Raw genomic sequence first — 27085 nt, 5'->3', positions numbered from 1 at the left:
CCCTTCTATGCCTCTATTGTCAGTCTCTGAAAACTAGTATCCGCTTCTCTCTCTCTCCCCCCCCTTTTAAAATACTGTTCATCTTCTCTATGAGCACTCTTGTCCTCCTTTTTGAGCAGTTTCGTCATATTTCGTTGTTATCCACGTCTTTTCTCTACAGAATGGCTCTTCGAAAGCAGAGAGAGAGAGAGAGAGAGAGAGAGAGAGAGAGAGAGACATATTCGATATACTGAAATGGAAGGAAAAATGAAATAAAAATAATTCAACTAAAATTCTAAGGGAAGAGTACTATCCATAAAAAGGATGAAATGGGATAATATAAGATATACGACTTTTTGAGCAATATGAGGAAATCTTCTAATGACATTAGGAAAAAAAAAAATTAATGAGCAAATATAGCCATACATTTTAACCATACCATTTCTTTTTTGTTTTGCATACTGTTCCTTCTTCTTTTTTAGTTTTTTTTTTGCTCTAATGAAAAACTATAAATGATATATATATGTATATATATGTATAGTTAATCTGAAATCATGTAGGCTTAGAAGTGGGAAAATTTACGATTACGATAACGATAACACAACCCCATCTACCAACAAGCTAACAACCAAAAAAAAAAAAATGGAGTCTATGTCAATGGATATGTCGTCAATGTCAATGGGCATGTCATCGATGTCTTCCGCTATGTCAAGCATGGCATCGATGTCCTCAGCTATGTCTATGGATATGTCTTCTATGTCGTCTTCAATGATGAGTCACATGTCATCAATGGCAATGTCAACTTCTATGGATATGGCTATGTCCTCTATGGATATGTCCTCTATGGATATGTCTTCAATGGCCATGTCATCAATGGCCATGGCTAGTTCTATGACAATGGATATGGATATGGGTATGTCTATGTCCGGTTCTATGATGATGCCAAGCAGCACAATGGATATGTCGATGCCAATGTCTACCGGTTCCCTCATGGCTAGCAACGGGTCAATGGCTGATACCATGGCTGGCATGAAAATGATGAAAATGCACATGAACATGTGGTTGACCCCCACTTACAATGACTATCCTGTCCTGTTCCAGCACTTGAAGGCTAACACCAGTGGTAAGGCCTTCGGTATCTTCCTTTTGATCGTTGTTGCCGCCTTCTTCTACAAGGGTATCACCTTCACCAGCTGGTGTCTAGAGGTACACTGGTTCAAGAAATGGAACAAGACCTCTAAGTTCAGTTCTATCTTCCCTAACAAACGTAACAACATGTCCGATGATGCCGAGATCATGAACTCCGATATGACTCCTGCACCAAAGGTCCCCAATGTCCTGCTTACTTTCCTAACTCCTTCTTTCACTGACCTGTTCCACGATTTCATCAGAGCTATCTTAGCTTTCATCTCTACAATGATCATCTACCTACTGATGTTGGTCGCCATGACCTATGTGTTGACATACGTCTTCGCTGTTATCACAGGTCTTGCCCTGGCTGAAGTCTTCTTCAACAGAATCAAAATTATTCTAATGAGAAGATGGGAGGTTCAAAGAGAAATCCAGTTGATGAACGCTTGCGCCGGTCAAGGCCAATGCAACTGTGGTCATCACAAGGGTTACAACTCAGCAACTTCATCTGACGACGAGTACAATGAGAAATCTAACGGTCACATGTCTCACAGAGAACATGGCGATGACTGTAACTGTGAAACTACAGCCAAAGATCGTGCAAGAGCCGAGAGACACATCGAAAGAGGTGTCATGGAAAATAACAGACTACAGGAACAAGCCGGAGAAATGGCCCCAGATCTAACACCAGCAGATGGTCTACATTAAAGGTCTACCACCAAAAAAAAAAGAAAATAAACTAATTAAAATAATATTAATTCAATAAACCTTTCCTATAATAATCAATTTTTGTCTTTACAAAGCAGATTCTTTTGTTTTATTAAAAAACAATTTATATCTTCTACTTGTCTATAGTATAATCTAATTCATCACAAATATAATAAAACAATCTTTATCCATAATATAATAAACTTTATGACTTAATATTGCAATATAGATTGTGCTGTTGATTTTAAATGCTTATAGAGCTAGATTCATCTTATAAGCCTTATCTCCGACCTACGGAAAAGCCGAGATTTCTGTTTGCCTTCGAGAAACCTGGCCTCGAGGTTGCGATGGCGAAAAAAAAAAGTGATTTCAATATGTCAGCCAAACCCAATTAACATATTATGAGGATGATAAATTACTAATAAGAATCTTTCAGAGCAGAAATTGTTTGTTTTGCTTTACTAGACTGGGAGAGTGGACATTATATATACTCAAATAAAAAAGTTGCTTATAACAGAAGTATTTCCCTAGATCATTAAGAGGTAAAAGTTAATAATAATTGATAAGAGGAAATAAAAAAAAATACAAAACTAGGAATAATAATGCTTAGAAGTACGATCACTAGGACACAGAGATCGATCAACAGGTCATATATTATAAGACCGGTTGGTATTCCAATCCGGAAACCATTTTCTACCACTCCCATGAGTTTACAGAAAGAGTTAAAATCCCCAGATAAAAATAGCGACTCTAAGAAGGTGACTGTATGGGAAAAAGTGAAGAAAGAAGCTCGTCATTATTGGGATGGTACAAAACTGTTAGGTTTTGAAGTTAAGGTTTCGTCCAGACTTTTAATGAAATCCATGACTGGGTATGCCTTGACTAGAAGGGAGATGATACAGCTGAAACGTACCATGAGCGATATTGTAAGATTAGTTCCGTTTGCAGCTTTTGTATTGATACCGTTCGCGGAACTTCTACTGCCTATTGCCCTTAAGGTATTCCCAAACATGCTTCCATCTACCTATGAGTCTCGTAGCTCCAAACAAAAGAAACTTGATAGCTTGAGAAAGACTAGAGAACTGGTCTCTGATATCATCAGAGAAGAAAAGAAACCTTTTAAACCACAGCTGATAAATGACGAACAGAAAATTATCTTCAATAACTTTTACGAACACGTTAGAGCTACTGGTGAACCTCAATCCCGTGAGCAATTAATCAAGGTTGCCAGATTGTATACTGATGATACCGTCTTAGATAATCTGACTAGACCACATTTGGTAGCTATGGCTAAATATATGAACTTGCAACCCTTCGGAACCGATGTCATGCTTAGATACCGTATCAGATATAAAATGCTGCAATTGAAAAAGGATGATTTCAACCTATTTTATGAAGATTTGGAACAGCTAAACAAATCAGAACTAAAGTTGGCCTGTGCTTCACGTGGTATTAGGAGTGCTCAGATTGAGGATGAGAACAAACTTAGAGAAAGTTTGAGGGTTTGGTTGACCATGAGACTGCGCGATAAGATCCCATCAACTCTATTAGTAATGGCCACAGCTTACAACTACGGTGATGTATTAGCATCGCAATCTATCTCTAAGAACTCTAGCGAAACAGAGACCACTAAGACTAAATCGTTATACGATGCACTATGTGACGTGTTGAGCGGCTTACCTGATGAACTTTACCATGAAGTCAAAGTCCACGTCGTCCATCAGGATGCTCCAGCTCAAAAGCTACACCAGTTGAAGGAACAAATGGAAATCATGAAGGAAGAAGAACAACAAGAAAAGAACGAGTTAGTCCATGTCCAGGATAAATTATCCCTTGATGAACTAGATCATGACTCTAACCAAACATCTAAAAACCTGGATCAGAATTCAACTGCCCCAAATGAAAAGAAATAAATTCCATAAAACTGTATATAGTATTTAAAAAAAAACAATAACAAAAACAAGTAAACAAGAAAAAGCATCAAACAGCCCATCTTTTCCCTGTTTTAAGATAAAGAGCAGATAATTGTTATAAACCAGTAACGGTTTTTTTCTTATCTGCCCAAAATGCATCAAATTTATTCATTAAATAATCGAGGGCAAATTTTTTCTATGAATAGACTCTTTACTCAATTAACCCAAACTAAAAATGGAACGATTAATGAATAATTTGCACATTGAATCATAATAGAATACCAATGATCACTATTCCACATATACACACTCCAAGCTCCCATCCCATTATTTAAGACTATGGTCCTTCTAACTTTGCGCCAAGTGGTACATGGCATCCATCGGTCTAACAGAGCACTCATCTTACACAGAAACATTCGTAGAGATCGAGGAAAAGTACTGCAATTCGAGTATTATTAGATAAATTAATTTTTATTTTCGCGTTTTAGATTTGTTACCCTGAATATTATCTGTTGTACGGGATATTTTGAGAGGCGAGGGCTTTATTTAATATTTCTTTTGAATTTCGAGTCGCTAAGGGCATTGAGAATTCTAATTCGATGCCGGTGGTAATCATTCAAAGTTATAAGACATCCGCATGCCAATTCTAAATTATAATATTATTGTTCTGAGCACTGGCGGCTATTTTCTAGCATATATTATTAGCAAAAGAACTTTTTTAAAAGTATTAAGATAGCCAAACTACAGATAGGCATATATCAGATCAAATTCTCTTCCTTCCAAAGCTTTTACTTTATTTTGTCTTATTTTATTACTTTGTGGCATCCTTATATAACAGTATAATGGAAAGGAATAGAAAAATCGCGAAGTATATTATTACAGCATTAACAGGTATATGCCCTCAGTTACTAGATGACGTTGAACTGAGACAGGACATTGAGAAGAAGTTATTAAAGCACAAGGACTATTTGGACTTCTGCGAAGGTGAAAATGCAAAACCTATGATTAGATTTACTCTGAAACATGATGGAGAAGATGAAGAATTTAGCGAATTGTGGATAAATAACGAGGTGCCGTCTACCAATGACCGAGATCTAATGTCTTCAATTGTGATGGTACGAAATAGACCAGAGTGGGCGGATGATAAACCTATTAAAGGTCAGGTTACCTGCATTACCACCCCAACATTGTTCAATGTAGATGGTCTAACTAAGTTTTTTGACAGTAATATCGGTGCTATGGTCGAAAATGTGATATCAATGGACCCTGTAAAGTATTCGAATTCCTCTCTGGCTGATACCAAGCGTAAAATAAGAGAGACAGTATTGTCTCTTTACCGTTTGAATGACGAAATAGAAACACCACAACTAAACTCTACCATTCACGAAGCAATAAAACATGCCGTTTCTCAAGGCGCAACAGCCCAGAATTATAAATCCTTCATTGATGAAGACATCTTGGAAGACTCTAAATTTAGAAATCAACTAAGACATTGTCTTATATCTTGGACAAAGTCCATATCAACTATAGCCGAGTTCACAAATAGCATACCTTCCGGATTGATATTAGATGAGAAAAATTTCTGGCAAAAACTCCATATTGTCATCGGTCGCATTATAGATCAATTATCCTTGCCCGAAAATCAGATCACATATAATATCCTCAAGAAAACTAAAATTAGCACACCAAGTCTTCATAATCTATTAGACCACGATATATTCCTCGCCCAGGATAAAATAAACGGCTACCTACAGTTCTTAGATGCAATTCCTATCAATATACATATGCATTCAGGCGCTTTTTTGGATAACGCCTCAGATTTCATAAATAAAGTATTCTTTTCACTCTCCAAATTCATATCAGTAAACTATCCCCTAAAGCGTGTAATCGAGATTCTTTCATATAGCAATAATATCCTAATTACAGCATTTGATGAATATTATCCTGCTATCTCACATTTGGAAGAAGAAGTACTTAATGACACCCTTAATGAAATCGAAACATGCTTAAAATTATGGGGAGAAAAATTAACCAATTTTAAGCTTATTGTTCGTGAATATCAACGTAAATCTGACGTTGATTACACCAGCATTATTAACCTGTTGCCGGATAACAGGGAGTTCCTCACTGCCCTTAAAACTTACTCCAATATTAGAGGTCATTTACAAGCCCTACAAAATTGCATATGCTTTTTTGAGTACACTAACTATGATAAAGACAGAAGTACCATTGTTAATTTACGAAATAGTTTGGAATTTATCTCGGATATATCAATAAAAGTAAGTGAACTCAATACACAATGCAAAAAAGTAACTCCTGAAATAGAAAGAAAAATTATTAACAAGCTAGAGGATATGCCTCTGTACAATGATACCAAGAATGATTGTCGTACTCTCGAACCAATGGAGCTACTTCGTAGTTTAGCTAAGTTTAGTACTTCAATTCAGTCTGCTTTTGTATTATATATGGATAAGATGCTAAATTTAACAAGCCAGCAAATCTTAGACATTAATCAACAGTTGAATACGAAATCCACCACATACAGCTACTATTCACCAACAGGTCCTTATCAAATTTGCAACGAAATATATGATATTTGGTCAATGTCCATCTTCGTTGATAGCAAAATGAACATCTTAACCCAGCTTTTTGGATCCGATTGGAAGAAAACACCTAAAGGTATCGTTGTACTTAACCTCTACAATAAACTTAACCTACCATCAATATTAGAGCAAAATGTGGAAATATGGTCTGATTCTATTTCCTTTTTCAATAAAAACCTTTTACAACAGCCTGTTATGAAAATCATTCCACTAGAAAATGGGAAACTAGAATTGATGGTTAACTTAGAGCCATCACTAGCAGATTCTTATCGTGTACTAAAATTTCTTACATATCATGATTGCCACATAAAACCAGCAGCTGTCCAATTAATACGAAAGAACCAATTATTATATAAATCTGCAGAAGAATTACAACTTAATATTTCCCTCTTTATGGCTATATTAAATAAATGCCAAGGGACGATAATATTATGGGACATTCTTCAAGTTGACATTTGGTCAATATGGTATCTTATAACTGATCATATTAATATGCAATGGTTAATGGCAACAACAAATACCAGTTTTTTTACAGAAATTAACAAAAATATTGAAAAACTAATGAATGACCGTCATCATTTAGTAGATATTGAAGAGAATTTACAACATATTGCAAGAGAAATAAGAGAGTTTCCAGTTACTAACTTGCTGTTAAAAAAACATTCTCAACAGATTCAGGTTAATTTAGAGCAATTAACTGAGAGTAAAGTTAATGAAAATATAGTATCTCAATACTGTACCAATATAGGAAATTTTTTTCTTAGAACAATTACGGATATAATCATCTCATGGATGGAAGAATATAAGTTCTCAGCCGTCACTATTCAACCAGAGATCGTTAATAACTCAGTTATATTAAGCCCCAGCCCATCTGGTATTAAAAGGATGTGGATCGAAGTGTTTCAGTCAGATTTGCACCAATTATTCCATTCCGTCGTAATAGAAGTGGAAGGAGTGAAGATTCTTCATTCATCAGCAATCATGAATTCAATCCATCACCTTGAGTATCCCCAAAATCAAGTTTTAAACAGAATCGAGGAGCAATTAAAGTTAGTTGAGGAGGAAAGAAAAAATTTTACTAAAAATTTAATGATCATATTTATGGATTATAACATATTCAATCCTAATGATTTGTTAGATAAAGAGAGTAAAAACTTGATTGTACTTGCTGATGAGATAGTAGAGCTGATAAAAAAAATACCTTTAGATACAACTAGTATTTCGTTATCGTCTTATATTAGTATTGACCTTAAAAATATCGAATTTAAGTTGAAATCAAAAATTAAAGAAGTGATCAATGTTGTGTTAAATCCTTTAATCACTTTGAATAACAACAAAGTCAAAAATATTCTAGGATATATCGATCCTCTTATTGCTAATATTGAATATCTGAAAGATAAATCATTTGGCTCAATTCCAATTAAAGATATTGTTCTTCATTATTTGGACTTTGTAGAAAAATCTAACTCATTGAAAATTGAAATCGATATTATACTCTATACACACAAACGCATTGAGCATCTGGAAAAATTTCAAAAGAAACTTACTTCACCAATTGTTCCAATTAAGAAATTATTTACACAATTACAATCTGATTTTGAAGTTCTCATTAAGGAAATAGCTAACAATGCTACAATTCTAGAGGATATGATTAGAAATGAAATTAGTATATACGTAGAACAATCTGAAAGACTGAAAAGTGAATGGTTATCGAAAAATTTAATATTTGAAAAGGAATCTTTGGAGTTATCAATCGAACTGTTTGACAAAATGAAATATGATACCGAAGTTATTTTAAAATCGCAACTATTTATTAACCAGTCAATTGATTTATTTAGCTTACAAAAGCTCACACCAGTAATTAGCATTGATGAAAACATTCATAGTGAAATTACTAATATCTTATCAGACTTAATAGAACTAAAAAATAATCAGATGGAATTTGAGGAACTACAGGATATTAGCATTTCAGAACTAATTATAAGCGAGACAGAATTGCGTCTAAGAGAAATTAGAGAAAGCTTGAAATGTTTAAAGACATTACCGGACAATTTTATTAGTTATCAGGACCTGAAGAATACAATAGTATACTATACGAATAATTTTGGCTTGCTCAAGGCATTTAGTTCGGATAACCTAGAATCTAGACATTTACAGAAATTATGCGTAATTTTAGATGTAAATCTTAAGCAACCTCCATCCGAAATAGAATTAGGTGACATAAAACTGAAAAATATTTCTTTACACTTATTAGTGAGTAAGAAACTTGAGATAGAAAAGGTTTTTAAACAGGCGGAGCAGGAAAAAGCAATTCAGAAATCTCTCAATACTATTGCAGCATATTGGGAAAACAAAAAACTGATCTTTAAGACAGGTATCTATAATATCCCTATCATCGACGATTGGGAAAATTTAAGATTAAAAATAAATGATGACGCAGAAGAACTTTATGCAATGAAAAATGCTACCTATTTTGATGCTTTCAAGAAGCCAGTAGAAAACTTGACAAACGACCTTTCCAATTTGGCCGAAATAATAAATACTTGGGAAGAATGCCAATCTTTCATTATTGAATTCTCTAAGATTTTCTCAAGTGAAATTATCAAACAACTTTTGCCGATGGAGTCTGCTAGGTTTATCACAATTGAGAGAACATTCGAAGATATACTTAATCAAATCATGTTCTTACCTTTGGTTTCAAAAGTATTGAACTTCACCAATCTAAAAGCTACGTTGGAAAATTTCGTTATGAAATTAAAAAGCTTAAAACAAAGCTTCTCCCACTATTTGAAAGAACAACGACATGAATATCCAAGATTTTATTTTTTAAACGATCAAGATCTTTTAGATATATTGGGCGGCGGCGGTGATATTAAAGTAATTTCCAAATACCTAAAAAAAATTTACCAGACAATTGAATCTTTGACAGTCGAAGAGAACATTATATCCGCTGTGAAATCTATTGAAGGTGAAACTTTAAAGCTTCTTTGTAATATTAAATTAGATAATATTACATCTGCAAAACAACTATTCACGAAAATAGATGAAGCTATAAGAATTACTCTTATAGAACAAGTCACCAATATCAACAAGGTATCTTGGGAAATAGCAGATTTATTCTTCAAAACACCATACCAAGTTATCCTACTCGCTATCCAGATACGTTGTTCTAAATTATTAACTGATTACGGAACTACGGGAAAGCAGCAGATTGTTGACGAAATACTGCACTTTATTAAAATAAATATGGAGTCACTGCAGAACTTTTGGAAAGAATCTCAAGAAAGTAGCTGCAATAAACTAAAAGCGGAAGGTTTGATTTTAGAACTAATGAAATATAGATATCATACTGATATCTTATCTACTCATCGTGGTAATGTCGAAAAGGCTAAACTCTCTCTTAGAAACACAATGCTCTTTTCACTGAATCCATCGAAAGATGGGACAGAAATAAAAATCCAAATCCATAACTCTGAATATATTTATGATTTTAATTACATTGGGGTTCCAGAACATTTAGTGGATACAAATATAGTAATGTCTGCACATAAATCTCTTTTACTTTCATTTACCCAATCCTATGGTTCCTGTCTAGAAGGCCCGGCTGGTACAGGTAAAACAGAAGTCATTAAATATCTGGGTTTCTTATTTGGAAAGGTTGTCACTGTCTTCAATTGTGATGATTTGATTAACTTTTCTGATTTGTTTCGAATTTTAGTAGGTGTCATAAATACAGGATTGTGGGTCAGTTTTGATGAATTTAATCGACTTGATAACTCTGTAATGAGTTCAATCTCTGAGTTATTAAACAAAATTCAAAAAACCCTACAAAACTCCGGCAGTTCGCTAATTTACTACAATAACGAATATTTTGTTCATTCTGATACGAGATTGTTTATTACATTGAATCCGAAATACTCAGGAAGAAAGTCATTACCTACAAATGTTAGGAAATTATTTAGACATTTCAATTATAACAGCTCTGACACTGAACAAATAGTGGAAACATTACTTCATATTTATGGTTATAATACATCTGATGGGCTTTCACTTCAACTAACCAACATCCTCTCTACTTTGAATAACAGATGTTCACATCAACCACATTACGATTTCAGTTTAAGATCAATGAAAACAATCCTTAGAACTTTAGCAAAAATTTCCAATCCATTTCCTATAAAAGCCACAATAGTTAGCCTTTTAAGACGGATAATATCCACGCGATTAACGGACTCTGATTTTGTAATCTTTGAAGATACTATAAAGGAAAATTTAGAAGAGTATTCAAATGAATTAATAAAAGATGACGAAATAATATCAGCAGATAATTTTAATACATTGTGTAGCGATATCAACATAATTCCTACTAAATCCCTAAAAAAAAAAGTAATCGATTTATTCAACATATATGATGTCTCCAATTCAATTATATTATTAGGTGAAACCGAAATGGGTAAAACGACTGCGTTAAAATTATTAAAGCGGCACATGGAGAGGGATTTGGATCAGAAAATATCAATGTTTTACATCGATCCTAAGGTGTTATCAAAAAGGGATTTTTTTGGTTATTTTCACAATATTACACTTGAATGGGTGGATGGTATTTTTACCCAAATAATTAGAAAATGTGTCAATGAAGATGATACTAATCACTACTGGATAATTTTTGACTCTGAATTGGACTCTAACTATCTTGAAGCATTAAATAGTATGCTTGATGATAATAAACTACTTACATTGGGAAGTGGTGAACGCCTTAAACTCACAACAAACGTGAAGATAATCTGTGAAACTGACTCCGTAAACAAATTAACCCCTGCAACAATATCGAGAAGTAATGTTATTTATTTTGCATCAAGCACTATAGATAATTCCGATTATCTTCAAAACCAACTGCATATCATGCTAGTAAATATTGCGCGAAGTTGTGATAAACACACATTGACATTTCTGAAATCATTTTTACCTACAGATTTACTAGCTGACTGTAGTCGTTTTGCCATTAAATGTGGACAAGGATTTCACGCCACAACGAAACAAGCGATCCGAACATATACGGGCCTTATCAAGCAGTTCATGATCCATAATTTATCACTATTTAATGATAATGAAACGGAAAGCCACAATCTAATATCTTTCCTTTTAACGAAATTCCTAACCGTGGCCTTTACTAGCCACTTAGATAATGATCAGAGCACAGTTTTTATCGATATGATACAAAAGAAAAAAAAAGTCAAATTCTGGGATGCTGGTAGTAAATTATCTGATTTGTCTCTATCTTTAGATAATAAAGATATTATTCAAACTGAGAGTCAAATATCAACTAATATCAGCAATAGTAGCTCAAGGTTGTCCAATAATGAATTGGTGCCAACCAATGATATTTATCTTTACAACGAAACACTAATATCATTAATCAATGCCAATCACAATGTCATTCTATTTGGCCCCCCCGGTTCAGGTAAAACTATGTTAGTAAAGGAAAGTATTATTTCCTGTGATAACATCGAGTTGACAACATACTCATTTTCTGCAACTACTACTCCAAATGATATAATAAGAGTTCTGAAAAAATCAGGGATGATCGTTAACATGGGGAACTACTTTGCAATAATACCGAAGAAGAAGAAGAAAATAGTGTTATTTTTTGATGAATTAAACTTACCTCAACTTGATAACATGGGCTCACACTGCACCTCACTGCTAATAAAACAACTTGTCGAACAGAAGGGGTTCTGGGACACTTCAATTAAAAAGTGGATAGTACTAAATGATACTGTTATCGTTGGTGCTTGCAATCCTACAAGTTTTCTTGGTAGAAAACCGTTACCAAAGCGCCTATTAAAATGTTTTACTTTAATGTATATTGATTACCCAAATATGAAATCATTAGAGAACATATATATGCAATATATGGAGCCTATATTTGATTTGCTTCCTCAATTGAAAATACACCATAATCCAATTATTTGTGCTACTCTGCAGATTTATCAAACATTTCAGGAAAACTTTTCCATTTCTGGTAATCCAAGATACATATGTTCTCCAAGAGAACTAACTAAACTGGTTAATTCCATTAACAACTCTATTATTGACGGTCCATCAATTATAGATAGTAATTACTTAATAAAGCTTTGGCTATTTGAATGTTGGAACTTATTCGGGGAAAGGTTAGAATCTCATAGCGAAAGGGAGTGCTTTGAAATGATAACCAAGAAAATATGTAAAGAGCATTTCCCCAACGTTATTACTGAAGAGGATGTGTCAATAGATACCCTACTGTTCAGTAGCATTAATCATTTAGAGTATCGGGAATCTAAAATAAATGAATTGACGAACTTTTTAAGTCAACGTTTCGACATATTTTTGGAAGAACACAATATTAATACAACGTTTTTCATGAATTACTTTGCGAAAGATATCATAGCAACTGAGAGAATCATCCGGCAACCAGGCGGTCATGGGCTATACATAGGTCCACCTTGTCTAAAAAAAAAAACTATTCTGCGCTTCACAAATTGGCTATTAGGTTTCCATTACAGAGAAATATATTTATCCAGCTCTCAGGATCTTGATGATTTTTATGTCGTATTAAAAAAAACTATATATGAATGCATCATCAAAGATACTAAACAATGCGTTGCTATAGAATGTGATAACAATTTTGATACTTCGTTTTTAGAAAGGTTAAACGACCTGCTAGCTAATTCGTCGTTGCCTGATATTTATAGCGGTAAAGAGTTGAGCTCACTACTGAATGCAATGAAAGAGAAGTCAACTGCAATACAAGGAGGTATAAATGATCGCACCGAAATGTTAAACTTCATAAACAAGTGTTTAAAAAAAAATCTTCACATTTTTTTTGTTGTTTCAGTAGACAACTCTAGCCAAGAAGGTGGTATTATCAACTCTCCTACAATTATCAATAGATGCAACACTAAATGGTTTCCACCCTGGTCTCATGATACCTGTTTTACATTTGCAATTAAACAATTTGATATGCTGCCATTTCCAACGGATTCAAAACATGAAAAGGAACTGAAGGATAATATTACCACGGATTACATTAACAGAATCACAATGTGCTTAATTGAATTTTCAGATCTACTAATAATGTCCGGAAAGTTTTTATATAATTCTCCATGCTATTTTATCGACTTAACCACAACATTTAAAGCAGTATATTCAAGGGAACTGAAAAAATTAGAAGAATCAAGAACATTTAAATTAATTGGTCTACAAAAGCTTAACGAAACACTTTTGACTGTACAGAAACTTACTTCAACTTTGTCTGCAGATAAAACACAGCTAGAAGAAAAGGAAGCTGAAGCGAGAAGAACTCTAGATAAAATGCTCACAGATCAGAATGAGGTAGAACGGAAACATGAAGCAACAATAGAAATTAAGAAAATTTTGGAGAAGCAGGAAATTGCAATCAAAGAACACAAGAGAAAAATCTTGGCAAATATTGCAGAGATTAAACCAGTTTTAGATGCCGCTCAACAAGGAGTGAAAAACATAAAAAAGGAGCACATTATTGAAATGCGTTCTTTAAATAAGCCACCACTGGGAGTTCGTTTAATTCTAGCGGCCGTTTGTAAATTACTTGGCTACAGCTTTAATGAATGGAAAGAAATACAGTCTATTATAAGAAAAGATGAATTTATCCGCGATATTGTTTATTTCGACGCTCGTGATGCCAATAATGCCAAAAATAAAGATAGAATTAAGAATGAATTTTTGGTTGATCCAAACTTTAATTATGAGGTAATTAACCGTGCAAGTAAAGCATGTGGTCCATTATATAACTGGATCATAGCACAAATTCAATATAGTGATATATTGGACCAAATTGAACCTTATGAAAATGAAATCAAAACGTTAGAAACAAAATCAATGAATTACAGATCGAAAATTGTTGCAGCGGAGGGAATGATTTCAGATCTGAAAGAAGCAATGGAAACCTCCAAAATACAGTACGCTGAATTGATTGGTGAAGTAGAAAATATAAAACGAGGGATATTCTTGAATACAAAACAATTGACTCGATCAAAGACTCTTTTAAACAGTCTATCTCTGGAAAAGAGAAGATGGTCTAAAAACCAAGATAAATATTTGCATAACAAACACCAACTTGTAGGCAATTCGATTATAGAGGCAGCAACACTGGTATATTTTGGATGCCTAGATGAAAACACCGAATATGAAACTAGAATAGCTATGCAGAAAGTATTGCTTAAAAATAATATCAGCTTCGATCAAAATTTTGAGTTTGCAGTAAATGTTGTCCCGCAAGAGATAAAAAATAAATTCAGTGAAAATAACATGTCTAGCGAAAATTTTTCTTCTACTAGGCTTTACCTTCTCAAAACTATCCATATGCGTATTCCCTTTGTCATTGATGCTCAAAATGATATTCTTCCCCAAGTTAATAGCATATATGAGCGTCAACTTACAGTATTAAGTCTTTCAGATAAAAACTTCCAGAAAAAAATCGTTAAGGCGTTTGAATTTGGTGGCCCTATAATAATTCGAAAGGCTGATATAATAGACATTAGTATTTTTCACCGTATCATGAATTTAAAAAGAGATAAAGACAATATGAAAGTTATACTGTTAACCAATAGCTCAAATGTGAATTTACCTTCATATATCGAAGCCCGTATAAATGTTATTGATTTCTCAATAACGGAAGGCAGCATCGCACAACGATCTTTAAACTCCATCATATCTTTGTTAGAACCAACCTTAGAAGAAAAAAGAAACAAGCTAGAAGTTTTACATGGACATCTAAAACTAGAGTTAACAAAACTTGAAGAAAATCTTCTAAAAGAAATAAATTCTAGTGATGGCGCCATACTTGAAAACGATAATCTCATATTAACACTAGAGAAATTGAAAAGGGAAAGTGACAACATAAGTGAGAAAATGTTGGAAACTATTGATCACTCTAAACAATTAGAAATCACTATCGACAAATACAAAATCATAAGTAATACAATTGTTAAGGCCTTTACAGTCATTCAAAAAATATTATACCTGAATCAAATGTCTTCCATTTCTCCATCAAAAATCTTAAAATACATCAAAATTGCTATACAAAACCAGGCTACTTTTGGTACCAATAACAATGAATTCATTGTTGATTCACTACTAAACGAAATATTTGAAATTTTATACTCCATATTGTTATTTTCCTTTAAATCCGACACTAAACTAGTTTTTGAAATTTTATTATTCGAACTACGCTATAGAAATAAACCGGAATTTATCGGCGAAAATGAAACCGAGTCCTTAAGAGATCAAATTAGACAACTTTTAAAGGTTATCCTTAACTCTGAATCATACATTCTACCATGCGATCGTATCCCACTATTGCTAAAAAATTCTCAATTAGGTAACTCAATACTTTCAATTAAGCGTTATTTTGGACGTATTTTTGACAATAAATTAACTCTTAGAAAATTTATCAACAGTGAACACTTTTCCAATATTTTATTGATGAACTCTTACAAGAAAGATGGTTCTCTTGAAATTATAGATAACTTTGAAGAAAAGGTTGAAGCTGTAATCCCGTTAGGTGCAGAAGAGAATATAGCATGGGCGGAACAAAAATTACAGGAGTGTTCATCTAATGGCGGGTGCATAGTCTTACAAAATATTGAACTTTCAATGGAATGGGTTGTTCATTATTTGGGGAATTTTTTAGAGCAAAGACCCGAGAATAACCGTTTTAAAATTATAATGACTATCAACGAAATACCTGATAACACATGGGATTCAGTCTTCAAACTTACAGATAAAATATATTATGAGGGGGATGATAACTTCTTATCTATGGTGAAAAATCTGTCCTCAAAATACTCCTCCTTTGAAGACCCATGTATGAATTTCTTTTTGTTCTCTGCAGCCTGGATGCATAGCGTTATTAATTTCAAATCCTATTATGCACCATATGGTGGTTTTTCAACTGAAGTATATTTCGACGAGACCGATTTTCAGTTTTTAATCCAATACTCTAGTAGTCTTCTCTCTAATGGAAAAGATCAGTTTTGGTACGAGATTAGATCAGTTATCAATAGTTCAATTTATGGTAGTCAAATTGAATCAGACTCCGATCGGGCAGAACTAACGAAAATAATAGATAAGATTCTGCCTACTTCATTTGAAGATTCATTTACAATAGGAAACATTGAATTTAAATGTGGTGCTTCTCATGAGGGTTTTACAACTATGTTAGAATCTATAGAGGCTACAGACGATTGGCAATCAGAATGGTTAGATATTTCGGATGAATCAATAAAAGCTCTAGAGCTATCCAGAATGCAAAAAATAGCAGTTACATTGCTAGATTTATTCGAGGATTAACATTACCAGTGTTTACTTAAATAAAATGAGCAAGAATACAAAACCCTTGATCCATCTGAAGATTACTTTTAAATAAACAACATCGGTTTACTTGTACTATTTATCTTTATTAACGGTAGATCATATGAAATTCCGCTCTAATGCCAAGTTGAGAATGTTATGCCTGCCAATGCATCACGGGTGCTTTTACGTATGAAAGTGGTTCTCTTCCTTAAAACAGTGATCCATTAACGTTCTTACAACGATAAATTCGGAACTGAAGGGTATACTCGCTATGACATCGGACCCGTATCTCCCTGCGCCTCGTTTTTATATTTTCTTTCTTTTTTTTCATTTTTTTTTATTTTTTATCAAAACTTCTCTCTCAAGAAATTTCAATGGACAAACAAACCTGTACAAAATATTATCTTTCTTTCTTTTTTTTTGTTTATTGCTTTTTTTTTTTTAATTTTTTTTTATTAATTTGCAATTGGTGTTTTCACTTGCTGGAAGTGATCGTTAAGGTAATGTCGTCATGAAGTTTATAAGAACGACCGACGTAGTATGTGCAGAAGCAAGTTGGAATTGCTCTGCCTCGTTATTGTAGAAATTTGATTAACTTCATTATCAGGCATTTTTTATTTTATTTTCCCATTTTTATTTCCTTTTTGTTTATTTACTTCACTGTATTCTTGCTATTCTACTGCGCTGCTCACATGGCTATATTGTACAATGAAATGGGGGGGGTGAGGAGGAGGAGGAGGAAAGGACAATTGACAATTACATTAAATATAATATATTAGAGAAGGAGAAGGGTTTTCATAATGGAGATTGCAGGGAGCACTGAAATCTTACACAGAGATATTCACGTATTAATCACTAAATAAGGAAAGCACGAAAAGGGTTGAGGTGAAAGGGAAAAAAAAAAGTTCGCGTGTTAAGCGAACTCCATTGCATACCTATTTATTTTTCCCTTCCTTCCCTTCTTTGTTTTTATTTATTATCTTGGGTCTTCACTACTATTATTACTATTACTAGGATAATTAATTTATCCCAAGTTTTTGCTCTAAAATCTCTGGTGTTTTTACATTTCCTTTTTTTTTTTTTCTTCTTTCTATTTGTCTTGCTTCTTTTTAGTATCCTCATGAAATTTTAATTCGTTATTGTTCAAGTCCTTATACGGTAGTATAAAAACCAAACATAGGAAAGGTGTACCCGACTCATTTTTTTTTCCCATCCTCGTAACTTTATTACTTTACAGTCAATATTCTTTAAGTCATGATTATATCATTATAATCAGTTTTCTTTTAAAAATATTTTCTCTGATCACATTCGGTTTTTATTTTCGTGGAATTATTCTAATAACCAAAGGTTGGCGTGCATTAAAATTCATCTTAACTGATAAATTACTATTAAAAAATCGCATCAACATTAAATATTTATTACACCTCGGATTTCATTATACAAACTTACTGATACTCTACAAAGTGAACTTGTTATTGAAATTAAAAAAAAAAAAAAGAAATAGAAAATTGTATGGGTAGGAGATATTAATCTATTGGATCAACAAAAATTTTTAGTGATTTTATTATATAGGTGGTAAGGCTTTTTACACTCATCTACCTTATCAGGATAAAATACACGCAATACACGCAATACACGCAATAAAAAACGGAAGAAAACAATTCAAATATACTTCGAATTACCCAAAACATCATGTCTGTTGTTGAAATCATAACTACAGAAACTAAGGTCAATAAGTCAAAGAATGAGAAGAAAAATGAGAGAACTGTCCGAGTAGAGAAAGTTATTGACAAGCATATCCACTCTGACCCTGGTAACCACCCTGCTGAGCATTTCCAAAAAAGAATGTCTCCAATGAGATTTTGGATGAGACAAACACTTACAAAATATACAGATCATCAATCTGAATTTTTATCTAATATACAATCAAAATTCCGCCACCCTGTCTTAGATGTCTATTTCAAATATTCCGCTTTCATGGGAGCTCATACGTTTTATATCATTACATTACCCATTCCGATCTGGTTCGGCCATTGGGAACTTACCAGAGACCTGGTATACATATTTGGGTACTCTATCTACCTCAGTGGATATCTGAAAGACTACTGGTGTCTCCCTAGACCAAAATCACCCCCAGTGAAGAGGATCACTCTCAGTAAATACACAACCAGAGAATATGGTGCACCATCATCTCATACTGCAAATGCTACAGGTGTGAGTGTGTATTTCCTATGGCATATTTGGGTCCAACATAACGTGTCCATACAAATGAAAGCCCTTTTATCAGTTGCTGTCTTATTTTACTATTTCACACTTGTGTTAGGTCGTGTTTACTGTGGTATGCACGGTGTCTTGGACCTAGTCAGTGGAATTGGTGTAGGTCTAGTTTGTTTTATTCTTAAGCTCGTGATGGATTATGGCTTTCCTAATTTCCATTCCGATCATTACAAATGGTTTCCAGCAGCCAGTATTGCTTTCAACCTCATGCTCTTATATACACACATCAAACCGGTTGATGAGTGCCCATGTTTCGAGGATAGTGTTGCTTTTGTTGGTGTGGTTTCGGGCCTCGATATCTCTAACTGGCTCATAGCCAGATATAATCTGGATCTCACCTGCTCCGTGGTGCCCTTGACGGTAGACAACGCCATTACCATTCCTGGAAGAGTATTCTTCGGTGTCTTATGCGTTGTTATCTGGAAGTACCTATTGAGTAAACCCGTGGTATACTTCTTCCTCGTCCATGTATTACAGTTCAAAGATGACAGAAAAGAAATACACGCCAAACACGAAAAGACAACCCACGAAGCAGAATGCCCCCTCCACATTGGTGTCCCAAATATCGAAATCCTAGGAAGATTCATCATCTACGCTGGAATTCCTTCCACCGTCAGCTTGATCTGCCCTTACGTCTTCGAACGTATGAACATTGCATGAGAACCCCTTCTCCCTCCTCCCACCTTTTACTCCTCTCTATCATCTTTATATATATTCAAAATACATAATCAATATACTATAGCTTTACTACTTTTAATCGATATGACTGTCCATCGTTGTAATGAATCGTATATCGATAATCACTTCCACATTTTTGTACAGAAACACCCGTAGGAAGGCAATAAAAGGGCTTCTGGACATCTTCAAATTCATTTTTTCCCTCTGAAAAATTTTTTTAAATTTTTAATTTCAATGAGAATATTAAATCCTGAATACACATGTCAATAATCATAGTTAAAGTTAAAGAGGAACGTTTACTAGTCTTTTATTTCTTCATTTGACCTGTTCAGTATATCTGCATTGTTTTTTTTTTTGGAGGGGTTTAAGTCTGCTACTATCTAAGCTAGTCTGTGTTAAGGAGAAATAGGCAATAAAGGGAGCTAACTGCTATATAAATCATCATTGATATAACGTTAACGATTAAGGATAACTATCATACTTAATATTAACGAGAAATAAACTTGAACTAATCAATTATCAAACAAAACTACGTTTAAGGGAGATAAAAAAAAAAGCAGGGCTTCTTTTTGGTTACTAGGATTGAATAACTGTGGAAACCATAACGATAAAATAAGATATATATTAAATACAAATGGAGGAAGAAATTGATTATGAGGCGTTACCTGCTTGTGCGCCATTACATCATCAATTGATGGCTGGTGCCTTTGCGGGCATCATGGAGCATTGTGTATTGTTTCCTGTTGATGCGTTAAAGACCCGAATACAATCAGCCAGTGGCTCTAACTCTGTTGGTCTGATCAAACAAATATCTAAAATTGCAACTGCGGAAGGTTCATTTGCTCTTTGGAAAGGTGTGCAGTCAGTGATACTAGGTGCAGGTCCGGCACATGCTGTCTATTTCGCTACTTACGAATTCTCTAAGTCCAAGCTTATTGAAAGAGAAGACATAAACACCCACCAGCCCTTGAAAACTGCTGTTAGTGGTATGGCTGCAACAACAGTGGCCGATGCATTGATGAATCCCTTTGATGTGATCAAACAGAGGATGCAACTAAATACTAAAGAATCGGTATGGCACGTCACAAAGAATATTTACAAAAATGAAGGATTTGCAGCCTTTTATTATTCCTATCCTACAACTCTAGTCATGAACATTCCATTTGCGGCCTTCAACTTTGCCATATATGAATCTGCTACAAAATTCCTAAACCCAACAAATGATTATAACCCGTTTGTGCATTGTATAAGTGGTGGTCTCAGTGGTGCTACATGTGCTGCAATTACCACTCCGTTAGACTGTATAAAGACTGTCCTTCAGGTTCGTGGTAGTGAAACAGTATCTAATGAGGTTTTAAAACAAGCAAATACATTCAAGAGAGCAGCAGAGGCTATATACCAAATACATGGATGGAAAGGTTTTTGGAGAGGTCTGAAGCCGAGGGTAATTGCTAATATGCCTGCCACTGCAATTTCATGGACTGCTTATGAGTGTGCCAAGCACTTTTTAGTAAATTCTGCATGATAGATTGACCTCCATAAAATTTTTACCAATTTGATGTTCATTATTGTCACCGCCTAATTAGGAACAATTGGTTCTTGATTTATATCATTAAGGACAGATTTCAGTCCCATTTTATTCGAGAGATAATTTAGTGCAGAGTCACGTAAGTAGTTGTAGAGCTCATCTGAAAATATGGCATTCAGCTACGAACACATACACACTTATTAACAACATATATGCATGAGAACTAATTTCCTAAATTTTGAAATTTTCAGGACAGTACATTAGGCACAATTTTTATCCGCTTTCATTTAATTGCATTTGAGCTAAATTGAATTTTTATTACTATGTTTTGTCATGGTTAATGACCAGAATCATTTTTTTTTTTGGAATCGTGTAATTAAAATCAATATTATAATGACACTTATCTTACTGTAATCAAAATATCCATCTGATAGAACATTTAATTTTTTTTAATTCTTATTCGGATAGTTTGAAAGGTTTATATTTAATTTCTATTCTTAAAACTTCGTAATAAATAGTTATTTAGACGCAAATTTAAGTACATACAAGAATGATCAACTGAATAACCTCTATACAGTAACACGTCGAGCAGCGTATTTTAGTACCTTAAATTTTAGTTATTTGACGATCTGTTTATTATTTCATCTCTAAGTCTATTTAGTGAGGTACTATAACGAGCACCTTCTATATCCCAAACTACAGGATAATTAGGATCAGATGGAATATATCCCATAGTCCCGATGGTATCATCCCAGTCATCAGATATTTTTTTCTTCACATCAGAACTTCGCAAGGAGTCACTTACTCCAGAAGAATTAGAAACAGTACCATAATCTATCCAATATCTGGATTCACCATTATTCGTAAATCTTAAACCTTCATTGATTCTTCTAATTCTTGAATCTCTATTGGTTTGCGCCAACAAACTACTCTCAACGGAAGAATCAAAATTTCTAAAGTTATAGTAGGAACTACCATACAATGCCCGCATTGTATCCCATTTTAAGTCACCTATACCAAAACAATCTTTAATAGCATACCATAATTTGACCCTACTACCTAAGGGTAGTTCCTTAATTGAATACGATTCCCATGGAAAGGCACACTGGTGGAAATATGCGAACCCAATCATTTCGAAACAGAGCAGGGCATTTCTATAAATGTATCCGAGATCCGACTGTTTGAATTCTTCAGATTTCCCCAATAGTTTATAATGCCCCAATAAAAGAATAATCAAGCCTTGCCAATAAGATACAAAAATTATCATTTTAACACACAGAAATTTGGGCCAGGGATGGAAAGGGAGCAGATCATCATATAAACATTTCCAGAACACTGCCAATTCATAGAGCGATAATGAAACCGAAATATTGAATAAAATTACTAAGATTATATTCATTTTTTTGAGATCCCAAACGTCGATGCACATCATTAAAATGCAGTATATCGGTTTGAACCAAACGTATTGTAAAATTCCTCTCTTAATCCATAGAAAATCTGCAGGATTTGATATGTTTATCTTATTCAGATATGAACCAATCAATGGTATAAATTGTGTTACAGGCTCATGTTTGAGAGCTCTTGTAGATATGATTTCATGCTCACCACCGAGGTACGTTATCAGTAAAGTGAAAAATGTGTATATAACAAATGCTTCATATACCTCTCTAAAAGGATCGACAAACCGGCGCGCAACTGACGGATACGTAACTGATATTAAACAGGTTATGCAGAATATTGGGACCACAACCAGGATTCTAATAAACAACCTTTGCTCAAACGGCTTTCTATAGTTTAATAAATGCATAAATATGGTATAAAGTGCCATTACTGTAGATACCAACGAAAAAGAGGCACAATACTGACCTAAGGAGAAGCTCTTTAGCACATCGAAGATTAACATTTGACCCTTGAAAATAGACACTTGGGATATCAAAAATGCAAAAAATTGAAAACCTTGTAAATTTCTTAACTTGGATTAAATCATATCATTTAACTTGACTCAATATACCCTTAGAATCAATAACAGCTACTCTTTCAGACACCAATGTATTTGTATACTTTTAAACTTGGAGCCCTTTTAGCTTAATCAATTTTCTCTTTTTGCTAATAAACCGATGGCCGATGCTTCAAGAAATTACACTATTAATGTCAACTTATCGAATATATATTATATAAATAGTAACTGTTTAGTTAATTTAATTGTTTGTTTATTCAAAGTGTAATTGTATTAAATATTCTTAAATATGGTCATTATCAAAAAAATTCAACAGTAGTCCAAACAACTTTTAGTTGCCTTTCTTTTTGCCTCTACTGACAATTCTCTTCAATACTAATGGCAAATCCTCATCTGAAGTATCGGTAGAATCATTATAGTAATCTGCATTTGCCTCACCCAGTGTCTTCTTCTTAGATAAGCCAGGTAGTTGGTCTGCCACGGTACCAATAGAAAAACTTCTGTCTCTGAATTTTTTAGGCAGTTGGTCCATTTTACTTCCAGCCTTGTGAGATGCAATTCTTGCCAGGTTGAGTGAAGTATTAGTCATAATTTCTCCTTTATTGTTTTTGCTTCCCTCATGTAGAGCAATTGGTTCAGCTGGTGAACCTGACATTTCTGAATCCAGGTCTGATGTAATATTGGAAGATATCGAATCCATGGCGTAAAAATCAAAGTTTGGCGCATCAGCAGGACCAGTCCTGGAACTAGCTGCAGTATTATTGGTTGTGTTCCTCGCAGAGGATGCCTTTGTTGTTCCCTCCTGAAGGACAGTTTCAAACTCATCCTCTTCATTGAATGTTGCAGCGGGCTTTAAATTGTTATTACTCCCCCCATTTAAGAATTTGTCGAAACCAGTAGCAGCCTCAGCTGCCCAATCTTCATATATTGGTCTGGACAAAAACCCATATTTGAACTCATTCACACCAACTAAGAGTTTTGTAAGTTCTAATAACTCTTCGATATAATCTATAATCTCTTCTGTAGCAGCACTAGTTGCATTCCATGTTAAGAATGTCTCCCTATCCAGCATTTGTTTTTTATTCTCGTTTATTTTATTGGCTGTGAATGTTAGTTCCTCTTCACTATCAGAGGAAGTCGTAGTAGAATCACCTGTTTCAGCTCTTTTCACTTCTACCTTTGGAATTACCATGCCTGTAAATCGCGGTAAAATTTTGGAAATCTTGACTAGCAATCTTCTATGTGCTAGTCTTGCACTAGGTAAGAATTGGGGCAGCGGTGTTTTATTTATAAATGCTTCCTGAGTTGCACGGAAAAGTGAGATCGTTGAACCCACAAGCTGTCTTCTATAAGCAAAAACCAAAGGATTCACACCTTTTGCTATACTATTACCATAGTGTCTTCTCAGTATCGATTGGTTGTCCATCCTCTCAACAATTTGCTGGAGAACAAAAATCACCTCTGTAAATATATTTTCGAGCCCTGTATATTCACCTTTCAAACGTGGTTCTTGACGAGTTAACCCTTTGTACGCAGTTGCTCGACTTAGTGCCGATTTTGCGCTTGAAGAAAGTTTGTTTATTTTCTTAAAACGATTCTCATTTAATTCTGTTTCATGTTCTTCGCCGTCTAGACCAACTGCATATAATAATTCCATTTCACTGATACAGCCACAGATGAAAGATATTTCCTCATTTAATTGATCACGAGCTTTAACAGGGAAAAAAAATAACTGGACAATTAAAGCTATACCTCCACCATATCCTACTGCTAGACATCTTTTGGCAAAACTCAGCAATATCCCTGGAGGATCGTCTCTTGGTAGCATTGCTGCCAAGATTACCACATATATACTAATAATCTGAATAATTGCTGCTTTAACATATGGCGAACCTAACAGGAAGTAAAAACCCGGAACAGCTCCAAAAACAGTTATCACCGTTTCAAGATAAGGGTTGCTATTGTGGATACCTGCAGCGTAAGAAAGATAACCCCATGCCGCACCAACGATAACACCTACACCTCTTAGGAAGAAAACCCAGAATGTTCCTCCAACAGATGGTTCCAAGCATAAAATACAAACGAAACCAATCCAAGTACCTCTATAACTTATGTACCAGGCCCTGGTTTTAGGGATAAACATTGGAAAAGAAGCTAACATTAAAGCCACCACAACCTGAAACCCAAAACGGAAATGTTCTTTTGACCTTACCATAAATCGATGTGTTTTAACAGGTAATGCTGCAAAAAAATGACTAGTTTGTTTTAATGTGGAGGATCTACTAAAAGGTAATACCAAGTCTGAGTCATTATTTCTATTAGTCTGAGCTTGTTGATTAAGCAATTCTTGTTCTTCATATGATGGACGTCTTGTAACAAATTCTGATCTCTCTCCAGCCCCATTTAATGTACCTCTTAGGGCATCATTTTCTGTGGCTTTTCCATGATTAAAAATCGGTATATTTTTATAGTTTTGAAAGAATGGTATCCAAAAAGATCTTCCAAAAGGCCATTTTCTTTGTTCTCTCCTTAATCTTGATTCATAAACAGCATTCACTTGAAGAGTAAGATCAATAATAAGTTCGATAGTCTGCTTTAGATTAATTAAAAATGTAGAAAATAAAAATAGTTCTTCATCAGGTTTTAGTAAATCAATGTCGACCGCTAAAATCTCTTCTTGAACCTTTTCTTTAAACGCATCAAGTGATTGTTTTAATTCTTCAATATTATTTAATGGATTCACACCGTTCAAAAGCTCTTTCTTTTTCTTATCTTTATAAGCAGGTTCCCCAATTCTATCAGTACTGACATCAAAGGCATATGCCAATAATAACATATCAGTTTTCAATGTTTTATCGATATCAACTCCAATATTCTCTACGAGCTCTCTTAGTTTTTCGATGTTTTCCAAGTTCAGCTCTTTTAGCAACATAAACTCTAACTGACAAGCATTTACCAATCCAGTGATATAAATAGATATATCTTTCATGATCGGTAGAAGAGGATTTAGTTTAACTGGCGACAGATACGAGTAAGAAAACTCATATAAACATTCTTCCAAAACAGTTTCACAGTTATTTATCTTGGCTCTAACGGTGGTCTTACATTTCAGTAATTTAGTAAGCGATACTGGTTCTTCTCTATTATCATTAGGTAGAGGGGAATTAATGAAAAACTGGACAGTATCCCTTATAGACTTATGCATTTCCTTGAAGGCGTCAATAGCAGCATTACCTAAATAAGTACTACCAAATTCTGGGAAAAGCGTAAGGTTAAAGAATATTGACATTGCGATACCGAGGTAGAAAGGGGTACTGAAATTATTTGCAATATCAGCAGCGCTAGTTTTTAATGGGGCCATAAATGTGAAATGTACCACTAAAAAGACAGGGAAGACAATACCAAAATATAGATGATTCACTGATCTCATCCAACCGTGGACGAACAACATAATGGTCTCAAACATCGCAAGTATGGCAAGGGCAGCCCTGTACCGAACAAAATGTAACTCCTTCTGCTGGGACTCTGTTAAAATATCCCAACCATCACCCAAACACTTCCGAGCCAGAAATCTACCCAGTAGCGAATACGCCAGTCCAAACAATAACCCTGTTGTACAATAAATAGCACCTTTGATCGTACCACCAACCCGTCTCCCCGGATGCACAATAACTGATATTAACGGCAGCATAGCTGGCTCCCCTCCTAGATGGTCTCTCACCTTAGGAATGAGTGTGAATATGAATGCCACTGTGGTGTTCACAGTGGCCTTAAATATTCTTTGCGCAAGAATCCGGTCGGTAGGGAAATAGTGCTGATACAGATTGTATGCCTGGATTGCTCTACGTTTCACGGACATAACATTATAGATTCAAACACACTTGTTTCACTTTTTTAAGTACAGTTATAAGATTTAATGGGCAGATTATGGTATTGTTGT

At 34.3% G+C, this 27085-nt stretch overlaps 8 protein-coding genes across 8 annotated transcripts; 6 read left to right on the top strand and 2 right to left on the bottom strand.

Moving 5' to 3' along the window:
• Window positions 1-621: 621 nt before the first annotated feature.
• CTR1 (high-affinity Cu transporter CTR1) lies at window positions 622-1818 on the top strand (the record flags this gene model as incomplete). The annotated part of the gene is made up of 1 exon (XM_071054085.1): window positions 622-1818. The coding sequence occupies one exon, from the start codon at window positions 622-624 to the stop codon at window positions 1816-1818; it is 1197 nt and encodes a 398-aa protein (XP_070910497.1).
• A 602-nt stretch (window positions 1819-2420) lies between these two features.
• On the top strand, window positions 2421-3731 carry YLH47 (Ylh47p; the record flags this gene model as incomplete). Its single annotated transcript, XM_071054084.1, has 1 exon — window positions 2421-3731. One exon carries the CDS (start codon window positions 2421-2423, stop codon window positions 3729-3731), a length of 1311 nt encoding a protein of 436 aa, XP_070910496.1.
• An 842-nt stretch (window positions 3732-4573) lies between these two features.
• Window positions 4574-16702, top strand: DYN1 (dynein heavy chain; the record flags this gene model as incomplete). Its single annotated transcript, XM_071054083.1, has 1 exon — window positions 4574-16702. One exon carries the CDS (start codon window positions 4574-4576, stop codon window positions 16700-16702), a length of 12129 nt encoding a protein of 4042 aa, XP_070910495.1.
• Window positions 16703-16976: 274 nt separating this feature from the next.
• On the top strand, window positions 16977-17150 carry RNJ42_03918 (uncharacterized protein; the record flags this gene model as incomplete). Its single annotated transcript, XM_071054082.1, has 1 exon — window positions 16977-17150. The coding sequence occupies one exon, from the start codon at window positions 16977-16979 to the stop codon at window positions 17148-17150; it is 174 nt and encodes a 57-aa protein (XP_070910494.1).
• Window positions 17151-18397: 1247 nt separating this feature from the next.
• Window positions 18398-19642, top strand: YSR3 (sphinganine kinase YSR3; the record flags this gene model as incomplete). Its single annotated transcript, XM_071054081.1, has 1 exon — window positions 18398-19642. The coding sequence occupies one exon, from the start codon at window positions 18398-18400 to the stop codon at window positions 19640-19642; it is 1245 nt and encodes a 414-aa protein (XP_070910493.1).
• Window positions 19643-20294: 652 nt separating this feature from the next.
• On the top strand, window positions 20295-21185 carry MRS4 (Fe(2+) transporter; the record flags this gene model as incomplete). Its single annotated transcript, XM_071054080.1, has 1 exon — window positions 20295-21185. The coding sequence occupies one exon, from the start codon at window positions 20295-20297 to the stop codon at window positions 21183-21185; it is 891 nt and encodes a 296-aa protein (XP_070910492.1).
• A 616-nt stretch (window positions 21186-21801) lies between these two features.
• On the bottom strand, window positions 21802-23091 carry HFL1 (Hfl1p; the record flags this gene model as incomplete). Its single annotated transcript, XM_071054079.1, has 1 exon — window positions 21802-23091. The coding sequence occupies one exon, from the start codon at window positions 23089-23091 to the stop codon at window positions 21802-21804; it is 1290 nt and encodes a 429-aa protein (XP_070910491.1).
• A 385-nt stretch (window positions 23092-23476) lies between these two features.
• RNJ42_03914 (uncharacterized protein) lies at window positions 23477-27004 on the bottom strand (the record flags this gene model as incomplete). Its single annotated transcript, XM_071054078.1, has 1 exon — window positions 23477-27004. One exon carries the CDS (start codon window positions 27002-27004, stop codon window positions 23477-23479), a length of 3528 nt encoding a protein of 1175 aa, XP_070910490.1.
• Window positions 27005-27085: the final 81 nt, after the last annotated feature.

Source organism: Nakaseomyces bracarensis (genome assembly GCF_045282275.1).
Source record: "Nakaseomyces bracarensis strain CBM3 chromosome Unknown Scaff12_0, whole genome shotgun sequence".
Taxonomy (NCBI): domain Eukaryota; kingdom Fungi; phylum Ascomycota; class Saccharomycetes; order Saccharomycetales; family Saccharomycetaceae; genus Nakaseomyces; species Nakaseomyces bracarensis.
The sequence above is the reverse complement of the archived record's forward strand: the minus strand, read 5'-3'. Positions and strand labels throughout refer to the sequence as shown.